The following is an 18,240-nucleotide window of genomic DNA, read 5'->3' on the forward strand; positions in this document are numbered from 1 at the left end:
TAACAATATCTTCTGTTCCATTATCAACTTTGGCATCAATAGAGAGATGGAAGAAAAGTGATATTTAAGTAATAAAATGGCACATTATGCCTAAAAACTAATAGGGAAAATAGGTCTTGAATACACAATCAAATGGCCTTCTTACACCACCCTGCCTCCACTACATCCTACATGTGTGGCCACAAAAACACACATCACTCATAAAGAGAAGCGTCAGGTCTTCTCTTGCAAGATAGAATCTGTCCTGGTGATCTGATCTCAAAATTGAGAGAGTTGTCACCAGAATTTAGCCGCCCCACAGAGGAGAGGGCAACCGATCGCCAAACAATGAGGACTGCCCCTCCAGACGAAGCACACAACCAAAGACAAGGAGTGGCCAGGAGAGTTATTCTCTTGTTCAGGTCCTCCATGAAGGACTGTCACACCCAGGTCCTCAACAACGACCATAACATTTGTTGTATTATCGAGATCTAGTACATTCACTGGGATCTGGTAGATGTGGAAAATATGCTTATTGTTCTGGTTATTGTCAAGTACCACATGCATGTTTCAAGAAGTCAGGTGATCACCTGAAACAAACATCCTTAACATTTTCTATTAGATCATTCTGAGGTGCAATCTCTCAAGCCCTGAGTGGTCATAGAGTTGGGAAAAATGACTTCTTTCTCTAAGTGGTTTCTAGTTGACAGAAAATGTAAACTGCCTTAAGAATAATAGATTATAATCACTCCTCAAAGTAATGTTGCCATCCGTCATTATGAAATTGACTTAACCTGTTGTGCATTTTTTTCTAGTTTATGTCACATACAAGAAATATCACGGGAAGAATAATGCAGAATTTTCAGACAGCAAAGACACCAAGGCAGAACCCGAGTCACCATTTCAGCAGATGAATGGAGGATTTCAACCAGAGAAGTAGCTACCACATGGACAAAGAAACACCAAACATGTTTAAGCTATAACTGTTTAATGACTTGTTTTCGTAGGATAGTTAGTAAGAAAACGTTAATGTAAAAATGTAATTTCCGTTGACTGTCAATATTTTGTTTTGGGGACAAAGTGACTGATGGTCAATTCCTTGATGATGGAAGCATTGTTTTCACATATATGTTCCACATATGTAGTCATCCACAGGGAATTGGATCTCTCTGATGGTATCAAAATCCACTAATGCTAAACTCTCCTTCATAGCATGGTGCACAATTCACATATAACTTCCCATGCACTTTAAGCCCTATCTAGATTGCTTATGACACATAATATAATGTAAGTACTATGTAAATATTTGATGTACTTTATTGTTCATGGGCAAACTTACTCATTGTTTATATTTTTTCAAATGTTTTCAGTGCTGGGTTGGTTTTATCCACAGGTGCAGAACCCACAGCTAGGGAATTCCCACTGTATTTACAAGGCCACTGTCAGTAAAATACAAGAGGGCTTCAAAACTTTCACTGGACATGCATAATATGAAACACTGTGTGTGAACTTTGAAATGTTTTTACACCAAAATTAAATATCTTTCATTTAATCTTCTATACCCTTTTTGAAGTTGCCTTGCAGTCTTAAAAACAGTGCAGGATTAAACCTGATACTGACAATCTTATAATACCTACCCTGAATTTGCATGCACTCTTGTAACCTACCAAAAAGCACCTGGCTTTTTGTATATTAAAATGAATGTAATGAATTACTTTGTAATCTAGACTTTTTCCAATAAATAATTGTAAAACGGGAACACCAATGCCTTCCATTGGCATTTTACTCATTATTTTTAAAATGTTGCTCCTTATTTATTTAAATATAACTGTGGAAAAGCATGGTTAAACACTGACTTCAATTAAAAAACATCTTTCTTTAGTGACAGCCCAAAAGCAGAAAAGAATGAACAATGTTATTGTGAAGAATTCAAAGACTAAATTGGACCCAAGTTCTTGACTGCTCAGGATGGGCCATCACATTGGTTAAGGAAAAGCACAACTGCTTCAACTGTTTGAATTTTGCAAAGAGTTCAATCCATGGAAAGGGACTTGCCCCAGATTTGCCTGTGTATAACGTGTATGTTACACGTTATGACTGTTTACACTTCATAGGAATCATGAGCGGAGAGGTGGCCAGAGGCACAGAGACAGTAGAAGCATTGGGAGAAACATCAAGACTGCAGAATGAATTAATTCAGTAGTACATGATGGGACACCATAGAAAAGAATAAACAACAAAAATCCAGTTGTAATGTTTAACTGATGTTAATCACACTGTAATAAGAATCAACTCAAGGAGGAATCTAGAAGAGAAACTAAACACTATTTAAAGGAGAGAACATATCTCAGAACCGAAGAGAAGCAAGCACACACCAACTGAGATCCACAGGTTCTGTGAGTATGTGTGACCAGTGGAAGCCAAGAGGATGTGACCAATAACAACAGGGCTTCTGGTTACCAGGGGAATCAAGTGTTGAACTTTCTGCTATCTACCTTAATCTCCTTTTCCTCGTTCTGCAGCTAAGTGTAAGCATGTTTATAGCCCAGTCGTTAGTAGCTCAGTTCCATTTTCTCAATGTCTCATCAATTCCCTTTCAAACGTTTTGACTCCAAATGATTTTTGCATACAGATGATTTAATTTTAGACACTGATGATACAACTAAGCATTCCAGCAAGGAGAACTTCCAGTAGAGGGATGAAGGATTCTGTTTTTAAAAGTTGAAGTTATAGGGCCCGGTGGTGTGGCCTAGCAGCTAAAGTTCTCTCCTTGAATGCACTGGGATCCCATATGACTCTGTTTCTAATCCCAGCAGCTCCACTTCCCATCCAGCTCCCTGCTTGTGGCCTGGGAATGCAGTCGAGGCCGGCCCAAAGCCTTGGGACCCTGCAATCCGCATGGGAGACCAAGAAGAGGTTCCTGGTTCCCAGCTTCAGATCGGAGCAGCATCGGCCGTTGCAGTCACTTGGGGAGTGAATCATCGGACAGAAGATCTTCTTCTCTGTCTCTCCTGCTCTCTGTATATCTGACTTTGTAATAAAAATAAATAAAACTTAAAAAAAGTTGAAGTTATATATACACATATTTTTATAGCACATCCATAATTACAATTGAATAAGTTCCCATACTTTCCTATCATTAGACAAATACACTAGAGAGGACAAAGGATTTTTTAAAGGGTTGAGAGGAAAAGAACAAGTTTTCTTTTTTGGAAATGTTAAAGAACATACTTCCAGTCATACAAAAGGAAGTCTCTCAGACTATCTGCTTAGAAACCTATTTCTTCATCAAACAGAAAATACACAGGTGCAAAAAAGACACACTGGGAATTCATATCATAATTTCAGTACAGCCCAAATCAAGAACCAGGATGCCAGCAGTTGTAGCAGCAGGTTTTTCCTCCCTATTGATCAAGACACGTGAGACAGAGCTTGGCTTTTGTACAAACGTGGTATGCTGTGTTTTTCCCTAATGTGCTAGAGGGAAGAAAAATAGCTGAGCTTTCTATAACGACAGCTCTCTATTTTTAAATGAGTTTGAAAATCTGATTAAATTATGTATTTTATTGCCTCTGTAGCATGTAAAATGAATATTTTAAAGACAAATAAATGAAAATAATTTTGTACTGTTTAGTGGTTTTATTCAATCCTAGATACATATAGAATTTCTCAGTTGTTAAATTATCCTTTGAATAATGCCTAAAAGAAACTCTTAATTAAATACTCAAATAATTATGTCTCCTACTGATATTTATTAGGGTTTTCTGAATAAAATCATAGAGGGGAAACATTAATCAAAAAGTTAAATAATGTAATGATAGTTTACTTAAATAAGCATATTTTAGGTGCTTATAAATAAAATCAGCACCCTCTGTAAGAAAGTGAGGGGAGTAAAGAGAGAGACTTCACACAGGGAAATCACTCACTAAAATTCAAATCAGTGTGACTTGGAAAGATTCAATTTGGGGTTTTTCTGTTTTTAAGATTTATTTATTTTCATTGGAAAGATATACACTGAGAAGGAGACACAAAGAGAAAAATGCTCCATCTGCTGGTTCATTTCCCCCAGTGGCCACAAAGGCAGGAGCTGAGCTGATCCAAAGCCAGGAGCTTCCTCCAGGTCTCCCACACAGGTGCATGGTCCCAAGGCTTTGGGCCGTTCTTGACTGCCTTCCCAGGTCACAGGCAGGGAGACGGATGGGAAGTGGAGCTGCAGGGACAAGAACAGGTACCCATATGGGATCCTGGTGCATGCAAGGTGAGGACATCAGCCACTGGGTGCCCCGGCCTGCAGGGTCTTCAATGGAGACCTGGGGAGAGAACCAACGATTGGGGGGGACAGGAGATGTGAAGGAATGGAAGCAAGACAGGAGGTCTGATCAAGCTCCAAAAGCTGAATTTTCTCAGGCAGTATTTAAGCAGCAAGTAAGAGGTGGGGGGGTTTCTACAGCAGGATGTGGGCCGGGCAGGGGTATCTATTACCATGACAACTTTACTTGGCTGAACATATACATAACGTATTCTGAGAATCTAGGTGAAAGGTTACTGGAACTTGTACAACAAGGCCATTACAAAATGAGGAAATAACAAAATGGAATCATTCCTGTTGCTCGGCAGTTCCCTGGTCCCCAGCAACTGGGCCATCGCGGAGGGGCCATGAGATTCAATTTACCAACTCCATTTGACTTCTTGAGGCTATTACTCTGTTCTCCAACTAGGAATCTCTCACTTGCTTCCAATAGCAAACTGTTCATCTCCTTTAAAATAGTTGATAATGTATTGTTTTTCAGGTCGTCTCTTTAAAACCATGTATGTTTACAACAAGAGCCATCATACTGTGACGTGGTAGTTCTTAGTCACGCAAGCTCTGTGCAGACATGGATAGGAAGTCAGTTTCCATCTCTTCAATTTCCACATGCATATTTTCCCAAAACTGCCCTACCTCAAATGTCCAGAACTTGAATTGTCTTAAATTGCCCTGTTCCACTTCATCGTGGTTGGCTGAGTTTCTCCCTTGAATCTCGTCTTTGCTGTTGTAACTATGGTTCATTAGGCAGGGATGGGAAAATGTTTGACACCAAACAAAAATTTTTTGATTTTTGAGAGAAGTGTCTTACCTTTACCAATTGTACACATATTTATTAAAATTAGAAATGGAGTTTATTGGCCTATGAGGGGATATTTGGAACAGAGAAATATACAACGGGAAGTATGAAGAGAATCAGTGTGAAGCCAGCACCGCCACCCCCAGTTGTTTACCTAGACACTGTCCCACACTCGAAGGTGACCCTGTGAGCACAAATGAAAGAGCACTGGTTAGAACACTGGAAGGACACACATTGTTTTCCCCTCTAAGAGATACCACACTATGGCAAATTCTGCATCTTATCTACTGCCTTAGAATTGGAACTCAGGGCCCAGCAAAATAGCTTAGCAGCTAAGTCCTCGCCTTGCACTCTCAGGGATCCCATATGGGTGCCAGTTCTAATCCCTGCAGCCCCGCTCCCTGCAGCATCCAGCTCCTTGCTTGTGGCCTGGGAAAACAGTCTAAGATGGCCCAAAGCCATGGGACCCTACACACAAAAGGGAGACCTGGAACAGGCTTCTGGCTCCTGGCTATGGATCAGCGCAGCTCCAGACATTATGGCCACTTGGGGAGTGAATCATTGGACAGAAGATCTTCTTGTCTAAGAGCTTCCTCTTTGTCTTTCCTTCTCTTTATATATCTGAATTCCCAATAAAAACAAAATAATTTTTTTAAAAAAAGAATTGGAGTTCAGATATGATCCTGCCAATACAAAGGGGCCCATATCAAGGTATGTTTTAGAATTGGCGCTTTAGGTCAGATACGTTTTTCTGATGAGAAGAAGTCTGTTTTGGTTGACTTACTTGACAATGGCTCTTGTTTTTCCAATTAGAAGGCATTCAGGCCATTTTTAAACAAATCAGATGAGCATAATCCACATCTCCAAAGTTTAAGGCCTAATTGAAAAAAAAATAAAAATAATTTATCTAAAGTAAAAGTTTTTTAATGAATCATTTATTTATTGTTATTTGAAACATAGAGTTATAGAGAGAAAGGGAGAGAGATCTTCCATCCACTGATTTGCTCCCCAATGACTACAATGGCTGAAGCCGGACCAATCTAACTCCAGGATCCAGCAGCTTCCTCGGCATCTCCCAGGTGGGTTCTGGGGCCCAAGGACTTGGCCGTCCTCCGTTGTCTTCCCAGGCCATTATTCAGAAACTGGATAGGAATAACAGCCAGCAGGATTCAAACTGGCACCCATATGGGATGCTAGCACCACCAGCAGAGACTTAGCAGGCTGTGCCATGGTACTGGCCCCAAAGAAACCTTAAAAATCGATAGTGAGTTCAGTAATCCAGTTGAAAAGCGAGACAAAGAAATTGAATAATACTTCAGTAAAGAACTGTAAAGGAAGTAAATAGATTGATGTCAGTGGCAAATAAGTGCATATTATACAAGGCAGTAGAAAGTTAGAGTGTCTCAGAACAGTGCAGAAATTACATTCAGTAGGACCTTAGTGGAGGGGCTTGTTGCCTACCAAGCATTCCCTATGGACTCTACTTCAGTATCTGCTTTATTCCAGTCCAATTGCCTGCTACAGTGTCTGGGAAAATGGAGGAAGACAGGCCACATACATGGGTTCCTGTACCCATGTCAGAAACCTCGATGAAGCGCCTGGCTCCTTGCTTTGGCCTGGCAGCCACTTGGAAAGTGAACTAGTAGATGGAAGATATCTCTCTCTCTCTCTCTTTCTCTCTCTCTCTCTCTCTTTCTCTCTCTCTCTTCCTTACTCTATGTAACTCTGCTTTTCAAATAAATAAATTATATATGAATGTAACAGAGACTATGTAAAAACTGGGAAGGGGGAGCCATAGGTTCCAAACAATTGAAACAAAATGAATATGCCAATTACCTGATGTAATTTGTTTATACTCCATGTGTGTGTTGAAATATAACCCTGTAATCCATAAAATCAGACAAGTAATATGTGTTAGGCAAAAATATTTTAAGAATACTCTCATCAACAACACAAGGTTCAAAAACAATTTACACATATAAATTTAACCATGGTAAGCTACTATTGCATGTCCACTGAAATAGCAATCACAAAGCAAGCTGTAGGCAGAGCTGCTTCTGAAAATACTTTGTAGGAATAGGCTTATAGCATTCCAAGTAAATGAACTTATGCAAACTGGGGTGTCTGGACTGTTCCATTCCCAATTGTGGTTACTAAGTCAAACCTCCACTAACATAAACCCTGGAAGATAGTAATAATGGCTCAAACAACTGAAACCACCCACCAATGTGGGATACCTGGATTGAGTTCCCAGTTCTCAGCTTTAGCCCCAGCCCCGCTATGCGGGATGCCTGGATTGAGTTCCCAGTTCTCAGCCTTTGGCCCCAGCTCAGCCTTGTGGGATGCCTGGATTGAGTTTTCTGTTCTCAGCCTTGGTCCCAGCCTCGCCATGAGGAATACCTACATTGAGTGCCCTGTTCTCAGCCTTGGCCCCAGCCCAGCCCCAGCTCTTTTAAGCATCTGGAGAGTGAGCCAGCAGGGAGGTGCACTTTTTCTCTCTCAAGTAAGCTAAAATTTAAAACTTTAAATATTTTTTGTAATTTTTGTAAAGTGAAATACACAGTAAACAAATAATCCAGAAATCTTGGTTCTAGGAATCTACCCAGAGTGTCTAGATGTGAAATTATAGTAGAAGAAAATCAATCAGAAATCCAGCATCTGGGAGGGGCTGACGGGTAAAAGGTATTAAGGAAAATACTTCGGGGAAATGGAAGCGATTCAGATCATGACTTTGGTGATTTTCGTAAGACTTTATCCATTTTCCAAAATTAATACAACTGCATACTTAAAGTTGGGGAACTTTATTTTATGTAAATGTTACCACCATACAACCGATTAAAATTGTATTGACCAAGATATAGTAGCAAATTTATCCAATATTTGCATTTTCTCAACCCTTTCTGAGAATACTGAATTAAATATGGAGGCTCTGAGTGGCAGAATAGCAGGCTCTAAGAGCATGTTGATATGCTGAGTAAATCCTCTGGTATCCTACTTTCTAGAAATTAAAACAGTGAATGACTACAGTTACAGAACTGTTTTGGAAGATAGGCATATCCAATTTTTTCTTTTCAATAAAACTGAAAAAAGCACCCATAGGTTGTCACCCTTCACATTAATGGGGGAAAAAAAGCTGTGATGAAAGGCCACTATGGGATTTCTGTTTCTGTATCTCACTTGGAACAAGTTCAAATTTAAGTAGAAAAAATATATATATATAGTCTATATATATATGTATATATAATATATATATATACCATTGTCGTCTACTGTTTTTTTAAATAAAGTTTATCAGCACTTAACTCCATCAGAACAACAAAAACAACCCGCAGATGTTGTTGAATTCTCCCTCAGTCTAACAACAGCAGCAAATTTTACCTAATGCTGATAGCATTCCAGGCTTTCTTCAAAGTTACTTACATAATTGAAATCCATAAAGCCCTCACAATAACAAATAGACATCAAGGATCTCTCCAGGCAGAAGCCTGGGGAGCTTCAGTGACTTTTCCAAGTTACTCATCTGGTAAGTAAGCAAAACTTGACCTCCTGAAGTATGTTTACATCCTGTCCTGTTGACCACAGCACTATAAACTACATAATGTTTGCCCGCAGAAACGTGAAATGTCAATAGAATTCCATAGTGAAAAAAAATTGAAATATAAATTTAAAAAGTAAAGTAATGCACAAATCCTAAATATGAAAGTAAAATTTTCTCATATTTTATTTCTCAATAGACCATGGATGGCTCATCTAGGAGGCATGAGATTCCATTAAATACTGGTATGACAGTTCAGTTTTAGAACTTCATATTATAGAGATTGTATTTACAACTTTTGTCCAAAATGGAACCTGAAATTATTTAATCTTATGGTGACAAAGGATAAACATCAATGAAAAATACATATAGGTATTAAAAATTCTTTTGAAATTGCTCAATAAAAATCCCTTTCTTCCTAAATAGCAATGACTTATCCTTCTAGATGCTTGCTAATATTCCTTCACAAAGCCTTGGTCAGTGTTACCAGGTTATAGGAGAGAGCTCATTCTATAGGATGATCATTATTTTTCCTAGGAATGAAATGCAATCAAGTGTGTGAGTGTGAGCATGTGTCTGTAATGAATGATACTCTCACTATATATAATTCACAATGGTCATTGGGGGTGGATGTTTACTACAGTGGTTAGGCTGACACTTGGGATGCCCCCAGCCCATACATGGGTGCCTGCGTTTGAGTCCCAGTTCTGCTGTCCCTTGCGATTTCTTTATCCTGGGCACCACATGGTGACTCAACTACTGGGTGCCCTGCTCCATCTGTAGGAGTCCCTGCCAGTTCCTGGCTCCCCACTCCAACCTATCCTACCCCTGGAAATTTCAGGCATCTAGAGAACAAGCCAGCTTATGGAAGATCTGTCAATGTCTGTTCAAGTAAGTAAAAGTAAACAGATAAGATATTCAAGTAGTAAATCTAGGCATTTAAATGCAAAGGATACTGGCATGCTGAACAAGAAGGGTTTTTATCTGACTCACTGATTCTTAAGTGATCATGGTTACACTACTCTCAAATCAGGAGAGTTTTAAAATAGAAAATATGATTTTTTTTTGCTTTTTTTTTTTTTTTTTTTTTTGTATGAGCCTAAAGTCTCTTTTATGTCTCATAGCACTATGGAGTGTTATAATGGCTGAGGCTCCTAAGCTATAACACTAACTTCAACTCATTAGTAGGATCAATAAAGACAACACAGACATTGATTGAGAACAAAATAAAAGGGCCTACCGTGGTGGCCCAGTCACTAAAGTCCTAACCTTGCATGTGCCAGTATCCTATATGGTGCTGGTTCATGTCCCAGCTGCTCCACTTCGCATCCAGCTTCCTACCTGTGGCCTGGGAAAGCAGTTGAAGATGGCCCAAAGCTTTGGGACCCTGCACCTTTGTGGGAGACCCAGAAGAAGCTCCTGGTTCCTGTATTCAGATCGGCTCAGCTCCGGCCACTGTAACTATTTGGGGAGTGAACCAGCAGATAGATCTGTCTCTCCTTCTATCTGTAAATCTGCCTTTCTCAAAAAAAAATAAATCTTAAAAAAAAAAAAGCGGGGGTAACAAAAAGAAAGAATGAAAAGAATAATGAAATGGTGTTAGAATGTAGATTGGAATTACCCTTATATTAATCATGCAAATGATAGACATACAAAGGAATGAAAAGATATAAAGAAATAAGGCTGTGGATTAACTTTTTAATATTTTTCTTTTCAATTATATTATAAGTGAGAATAAATAAAACAAAGCAGCAACACACACACACACACACACACACACACTCACATCCCTTAAGAGTATGCCTGGACCCTGTTTGTGACATAGCTTGTAATGCAGCCACAAGCAACATTAGTATCTACTAAGGACACCAGTTTGTGTCCCAGCTGCTTGATCCCAATCCAGCTCCCTGCTAATGGCCTGAGCAAAGCCACGAAAGATGACCCAGTGGTTCGGGACTTTGCCACTCATGTGAGAGACCTGAAAGAAGCTCTGACTCCTGGCTTCCACCTGCCCCAGCCATGAAAATCGTGGCCATCTGGGGTGTGAACCAGTGGATGCCAGATATGTCTGTCTGACCCTCCATCTCTCTTTGCTTCTCTGTCTCTCCCTCTTCCTGTAAATCTCACTTTCAAATAAGTAACTTTTTTTGTTTTCTAAAGAATAAACTCAAGGCTTAACATGGGTCCCTTGGAGCCAGTATCCCACTCTGGGTGCGTATGGATGGAGACTGGTGGAAACCCTGACAATGGGTTCTACAGCTTCTGTCATCTGCATTTTTCTCTCGCCCCACTCCTTCTATGGGACTCTATGGCAAGCACTGTAATCTGGTTAGTTCAACACTCATTTCCACATCCCTTTTGCCACTCCCACCTCAACTGAAAGGCATGTTCCCACCTTGATTGATGTTCCCACCCGCTCACTGGTGGAATAATATCAGCAAGTTGTTCAGAGTTGTAATGGAAGCTTTATTGGAAAATCCACTCCCAGGGCCCCCTTCGCACAGAGGGGAAGGAAGAGGGGGGCGAAAAGGGCAGCTGAGATACGTGTTGAGGGGTTTTATACTCCTACAGACACGTGGGCAGGCAAAGGGGCTGTCTGTGCCCCAACTATGTAAGGAATGTCCATTCAGGTGTGCCATTGGTCAACTGGAATCCCTCCAGGTGGTGACGTAACTGGCTCCTGCGGCCTCTCCTGTTCCAGGCTGAAGCCTGGGAGACATGCCGGGTCCAGAGTAGACCAGCTCCTCGTCTCCAGTGCCCTGGGCAGCCATCAATTGACAGCTGTGTGGTCCTGTGAACACCTGTTATTCTTACTCAGAAACAGGAATTCATTCAGGTGGAACCAATTGAAGTCTTTGGTACTTTTCTGTCAATGAAGCCATAAAGAGAATGGATGCGTCTCCTGTAGCTACTTCCAGCAGGTTCTTCCACCTTGGAGACAAATAGCTGTCTGGAGCTGCAGCAGAGACCAGGGCAAAGACACGGGGCAAAGACACAGAGCACCGCAGAGTTCAGCCCTGGTGGGGTTTCAGTGGCTGGAACAATGCCAATAGCTGTCTGCCTCTAGACTTGCTGACACCTGAGCAGAATAGATACCTGCTTCCTTGAGTTACCCTTGCCTGGACAGACTGTCTCTCCCAGTTCTAGCAGCATCCTTTACGTGCGGACGTGGGGATCACTGTGACTAGAGTCGTCTCAGTTGTAAGGGGCTTACACCAACTCCTGTGAAGTCATTGCCAGTGCACCAAAAAAAAAAAAAAAAAAAAAAAAAAAACTCAATTAAAAGCAGGGAGGAATACCAAAACAAATTTTTGCACGTAGAGTTTCACTTGAGGTGAGAGGTAATATGGGAAAGTTCCTAAACGCAAGAATGGTAGCTTTTAATTTGCCCTATCTCTCATTATCACAGAAGCTTAATTCTAACTTGTGAAATTCACTATGTTGGCCCTCAATCAAATTATAAAAGATATCGTACATTTGCACGCCCAAAGAATCTTCCCTATAGACTTAAAATGTAAAGCAATATATGTAGGTTGCAGATACAGAAAATAGGAATTGCTGTTTTATTTCCCAATAGTTACTGCTAAGATCTGTATTGGAAATATTTCATTTTACACACAGCATGATAGTAATGATTTTATTAGTTCTCTTCAAACATACAAATTTCTTTAAGGGATAATTACACTGTGCATCTATTGTAATGAAAATGCAGCCCTACCGTATAGCAATACAGTGGGTGGAAGGGCGAAGTAGAAAGACAGCAAACAAAAAAATTATTTAATGCTAATATGTACTGATCGGTTTACTTTCAAATTCATCTTTATTTCATTGAGCTTCCAACTGCACTAAAAGCCATCACTCAAGATCTTAGACTTTTGGGTAAATACACATTATAGCTGTGTTTTTAAGCACTCGTTATTAACTCAGCCAACCGGAACGAGACCATTAACAGTAAGCTTATCTGGCTTATCAAGTGAAGCTGGAGTAGGTTCTTGGGAATGAAGTAAAATGCTCTATTTATTCATTAGCCCTTACTAGAAACCCTAAATAATATACTCATTCTACCAGGATTTTTAATGTGCTGTGTTAAATGATGTTCTCCAAAATGCTACCGTGATATAATACAGTTAATTTTATAACCCAAGCATTAATTCTTACATGGTAAAGGACTATTAAGAAAAATCACCAACATTTGGAGGAGTTTCACTATCTTTGATCTGTAAATTCCCAAGGTGCTGTATCCAGCCCCTGCCTCTCAAGTCATGCTGTGAAACTGTATCTCTTTCAACCAGTGCAAAGGTTACTGTTGATGCTGAAAATGTTCCTCAAACCAAACACTGAGGCCTTCCCCAGGTTTCACGATGATTTCCTGTCTCTGAAGTTGCTGCAGTTAATCCAGCCTCCCTTATGAAGAATCTCCACCTGTCCCCCTACAGCCAAGGAGACAAGAAGGAAGTCACTCATCCAACATGAACCAATATCTCTACAGAAATCACTTTATCTTACCCAGCAAGCACTACACTATCAGGTAAGATGCTGTAAATTAGTTTTTAGATGTAGTTATCCGTTTATTATCCTCTGCCTTCTGTAACCCTACTGCGGTTGTTTCGTTTGCTACACAGTCTTTTTCTGCTTCCTAAACACTTGTTTCATTAGTTTTCTTGCCCCTGTTCCACACCTGGCAAATAGTTTGGGTTTGATGGATACTGAGTAACAGGCATTCTAAATCATTACATGTCTTTGACAGACTGAAGCTGCCTTTATTTCTTTTTCATTACACCTAGCAAAGGTCTCCTTATTTTTGACTTTCAAAAGAAATATTTGCTCTACCATGTATTACCATGTATTTAGTAAACTCAAAAAAAGGCATACTGGCTACATACAGACACACCAGCAATGCATTTAGAGTTATACCTTGCTGTTCAAAGAAATATAGATAAATATATTGTATATAATAATATAGTATGTGCATAATATAGATACATGTTATGTATGTGTGGATTATATATATATGTGTATATATATATATATATACACATACTATATGCATATATATATTTCCTGACTAAACAAAACACTTTCCTAGGGCTAAGAGTGAAAATCATGAATTCTGTAGAAAGAATTGCAAGTGATTATGTCTGTAACCAAAGGGCAAGCTGGGTGGTTGTGCCTCTGTGTGTGTTTGGCTGTGTGCCTTAGTACACAGATGCACATAACCACTAGCTCACGTGTCCAACAAGTATAAAAGGATTCTGCTATTTGTCATGTTTTCATTGACAAACAATATTCTTCCAAAGTGTACAATTGCCAGGGGACTTTGGATAGTCATTGGGTGTGTTTTCCTACCCTAGTTTGTTTTGTTTATTGCAGTCTCTTCTGACAATTCATAAAAGGCCAGAACTAGTAGTTAGTCATCTCAGCAGGTGCTATGTCCCAAGTGCCTCATCCCTGCCCCACCCACCCACAATCCTCCTTGTCAAGGACTTGAGTGTTTTACAGTCATCTGATGATGATGATAGATGTCTGTCATATACCTAAAGTTCTCCTTATTCCACATTTCATCTTATCTCCTTTTTTATGGCTCTCTTTTACTGTCATTGTTATCAGCAAATCATAAAACTTAACAGGGCGAGGGGGAAATGTTCCACTTCAAAACACTCTTTTTTTTTTTATTTTTTGCATTATTGGAGGGCCAACACCAACATTTTTATTGTGTGACAGTTGATTAAAATGGGTGTCACATCACACAAAATTATAGTATCATCCTGTCTTGTGCTCCCCATCAGAAGGTAAACTCCATGAAATCAGAGACTCTGCTACTTGATCCTAAAACCACACACCTAAAAGGCATTGTGGCGTAGCAAGTAAAACCGCCACCTGCAATGCCGACATCCCGTATGGGCATCAACTCAGGTCCTGGTTGCTCATTTTTGATCCAAGTCTCTGCTAAAGGTTTGGGAAAAGTAGTGGCAGATAGCCCCAGTGTTGGCATCCCTGACACCCATGTGTCACACCCACATCAAGCTCCTGCCTCCTCGCTTTGGCTTGGCTCAGCATTGACCATGGTGATCATTTGGAAATGTACCAGTGGATGGAAGATCTCCCTGTCTCTGTCTCTGTTTCTTTGTAACTCTTTCAAATAAATAAATAAATATTTTTAAATGAAACCAAAATAGCAGCTAATAATAGTCACTCAATATATTTATAAATCAAAAGATTTATGAAAATGTATTATTGAAAATCTCAACATGTGAAAATCTTTGCTTGTGCCATTTTTCTTCCAATTCCTCTCTTCCTAACATCTTCATCTTCCCATGGTTTTCCCATACCAGATACAAGCATCTCCAATACTTGTTTCTTGGCTTTTTTTTTTAACCACAGAAAATAAGTGGTTTCAATATGTTAGACTCAATAATGGCCTTAACTTTATACAGCTAATTGCTCTAATATCCAGATTTTCAATTCTGATTTTTCATTTCTACTCGGATCCCGCATCTCTGTCTGAACCAAGTGCTACTACCTCAAAGTGTTACCTGATCTTCACCTAATTCCCAATAGGTTCATCAAAAGTCTGTAGCTCTCTTCCATTCTTTGCTTTCCTTCGTGCCCTGTGCCAGCCTGGTGTTAATTTGAAAGTGTCTAAATAGAATCCCCCCTGTCGATTTCCATCATCATGTGCCAGTACTGATCCTTATTCTCTCCTATGTGGACAATTACAGTAGCTTTTTAGCTCCTCTTGTTCTCATTTCTCTTCCTGCTAATGTCCTGAACACGCATCACTTGATAGCATGTCTGACAGACATTAGGAGTTAAGAACTGTTTGTTCAGAGAGCTAATTAACGGATAGCGTGTGCCTTGGATACTGCATTCACCCCAGTGACCCTATTCAAAAGTGTCTCAGGGCATTTTTCAAGTTTTATCCCAACATTCTTTAAAGTTAATTGATCAGTTCATTTCCTCATTCATTTTAAAAGTAGAACAACAAAGAAGCGAGAGTGAAAGCAGGAGATCACCCACCCACTGGTTCACCACCCAGATGGGTGCAGTAATCAGGTCTCAAAAGGCCTCTCTTTCCTAAGTACCCTGCTGCCCTCGAAAGCCACCACTGACCAACCAGGCTCAAGTCTTCCTAGCCCTGCAAAACATCTCTCTTGTTTATCACACGAACATAATTTATCCTGTTAGCTCCGTGAGTAGATGTCTAGAATGATTTGTACCCCACCCCCTTGGCATCATATCTTCTCCGCATTCCTTTAACATTCTTTATGTAATAGTAATAATTATAGTAATAATTTAAAGCATCATAATCTGCAGTTTCACTTCACAGCCTCTTAGTATGTGTGCCTTTTTCCCCTCGGTAAGATTTACATAATCCTGAAGGGCCTATGTCTTACGGGTTTGGTTTGACCGGTTTCAGTTGACGCAAGTGACTAGGTATGTCTTCGACTGCCTCCCTACCTCATTTTACCTTCATATACTTCCTGGAAGAATAAGGAGGATATTAACTTATAAGTAGAATAAAATGTACTCATAATAGGCTCCAGAGAGCAGAGAAAACCACCCTTTCAATACCAATTTATTAACACGGAACATACAGCTGAAGAGAACCTTCCTAAGAATTTCCTAAATGCTTCCAATTATAGCTATGAGATAAAGGAAAATATAGAACTAGAAACAGAATGTTTTACCTTTTTAGTTTTTCTCTCTAAAGCGTCCAAAATTGGCCTGCTAACTTTGCTTACCAGTAGTCATTTGAAATGGGAAAATAGTATATACTGGCTCTTGTTCTTATACAATGAATGTCTAGAGGAATTTATTTTATTTGAAGTTTTTCTATGTAATTAAGTATACAAAATCTGTACAATCTGTTTCTTAAAAGCATCCAGTAATAGTAATGTCAAAAGAAATCAGATATCAAAGAAAGTACCAAATAATTTTATTAAGAATGCTTGTTCCTGCATCTCAAAAGCTGAAAATGCTCTTATCTTATAAGCTGCAAAGATAAGAAGGATGGCTGAAGATAAGAGTTCATTTTTGATCCTCCAAGCACTAGCAGGAATTTAGTAAAGCATTAAAAATAAGAAAGGAAAGAACTCACTTTTTTTAAATAGTTCTTTAATTTGTTTACCTTCTTCCTGCAGATAATTATTCCAGTATTCATTGGTTTTGTTGCTTCATAGTAAAGTAAACGCTTATGAGAAAACAAGAAATTGTGAACAGAGCCAACCCCAGGGAATCCTGTAGCAGGAATTAGGTCTCTTCTCCCTACCCAAGGATCAGCTTCCTTTTCCTGCCAGTTGTTTCCTGTTTCTAGACGTAATTTGCACTAATTCTCAGGGTAACTAGAGTCAATCCTGGCAATATTTACTTGACTTCCTGCCTTTATGTCAACCATGTCTTGACTGTCTAGCTCGGGTCCCTGTCCATGTCCCCAACTCAAGTTCCACTTGTCTAGAATGCTTCCCTCAATCTATCTGCATGGTGACATTTATGCAATTGCCAGGTCTTCTCTGCTTGAGTAGATGTGTATATCTTGGAAGAAATGACAGCATGTTTGATTATTTTCAATAGACAACTAATTTGGGCCAAAATATAGAACTGCTTCTTCTAAAATAGATATTTTTCTTGACATTCCTGGGTAGATCTACAAAGTTTCCACAGTTTACTTATTGCCATGCACTGTGATGTGTTCAACCATTTCTTATCTTGGTGACAAGAGTATAAAATCACGTAAGAACAGGGATGTGTCTTATTTTGTGTGACACAACCATCAAGAGGGTAGAATCATATGCGCTCATACATGACAAAAAAAAACTGAGAATTCAATAGTTTTTGTTTAATGCATACATTATAATATCCTAGACAGAAGAAAACTTGGTCTTAACTCATGGTTTTTCCAGTTACTAGCTGGGCCGTGTGACCATGGACTTTGTCAACTCCCACAGGCCCCAATCACTGGGTCTGTAGATGTCAGTTTCCTCTCCTGTCAGTCTTGCTGATGGAATGCCGGTGATGTGGTGGGCAGGGTAACAGCCTTGTTTTACCACCTGTAACCAGAAAAACAGCCCTGACTGTGACAAGAAGTATTTTTTCTTTTTGTAAGAAATCTTAACTGGGACATTAAACTTTCTGTGGCAAGTTTATTGGCTCTTATAGCTGTATTTTTCTGGAGTTTTTCCTTTCAAAAAATAAAGAAAAAAATATGGAAAGGTAATAATAACAAAGGAAAGGAAGCTCATATATGTTCAGTCTTAAAAATTCAAACAAATGATACCACAGTCTTTATTGTCACACACCCTTTTGTCACCCATCATGGATATCCAGCCTTCGGTGATGAACGTGATCCTATGATTCATTGCAGACTTGGTCAAACTGTTTAACTTCATGACACTTCCCTCCATTAAAAAGTTTAGAACAGTTTCAGTCATTCCAAGTATAAAATGCACTTGTTTTTTGCTTCAAGTCTGTTCTGCGGTGTAAAGGAGCACACCAAAGGATATGAGGAGCCCAGTGGCATCTTCTGGTGCTGGAATTCATATGCCTGGATCACTGTGATTCTCACATATGCCAAAACAATTAAAGAAGCAGAAAAAGGTTAAAAACCATCATTTTTCCCTCTCT

At 39.5% G+C, this 18,240-nt stretch overlaps 1 protein-coding gene across 1 annotated transcript in view; it reads left to right on the forward strand.

Annotated features, from left to right (window-relative positions):
* The window catches only part of SLC10A2 (solute carrier family 10 member 2), a 142,812-nt gene extending 140,866 nt beyond the window's left edge, over positions 1-1,946 (forward strand). The window contains exon 7 of the mRNA XM_004577361.2: positions 795-1,946. Coding sequence (XP_004577418.2) covers positions 795-919 — 125 coding nt within the window. The 3' untranslated portion in view covers positions 920-1,946. The remainder of the gene's footprint in view (positions 1-794) is intronic.
* Positions 1,947-18,240: the final 16,294 nt, after the last annotated feature.

Source organism: Ochotona princeps, chromosome 12, assembly GCF_030435755.1.
Source record: "Ochotona princeps isolate mOchPri1 chromosome 12, mOchPri1.hap1, whole genome shotgun sequence".
NCBI classification, from domain to species: Eukaryota; Metazoa; Chordata; class Mammalia; order Lagomorpha; family Ochotonidae; genus Ochotona; species Ochotona princeps.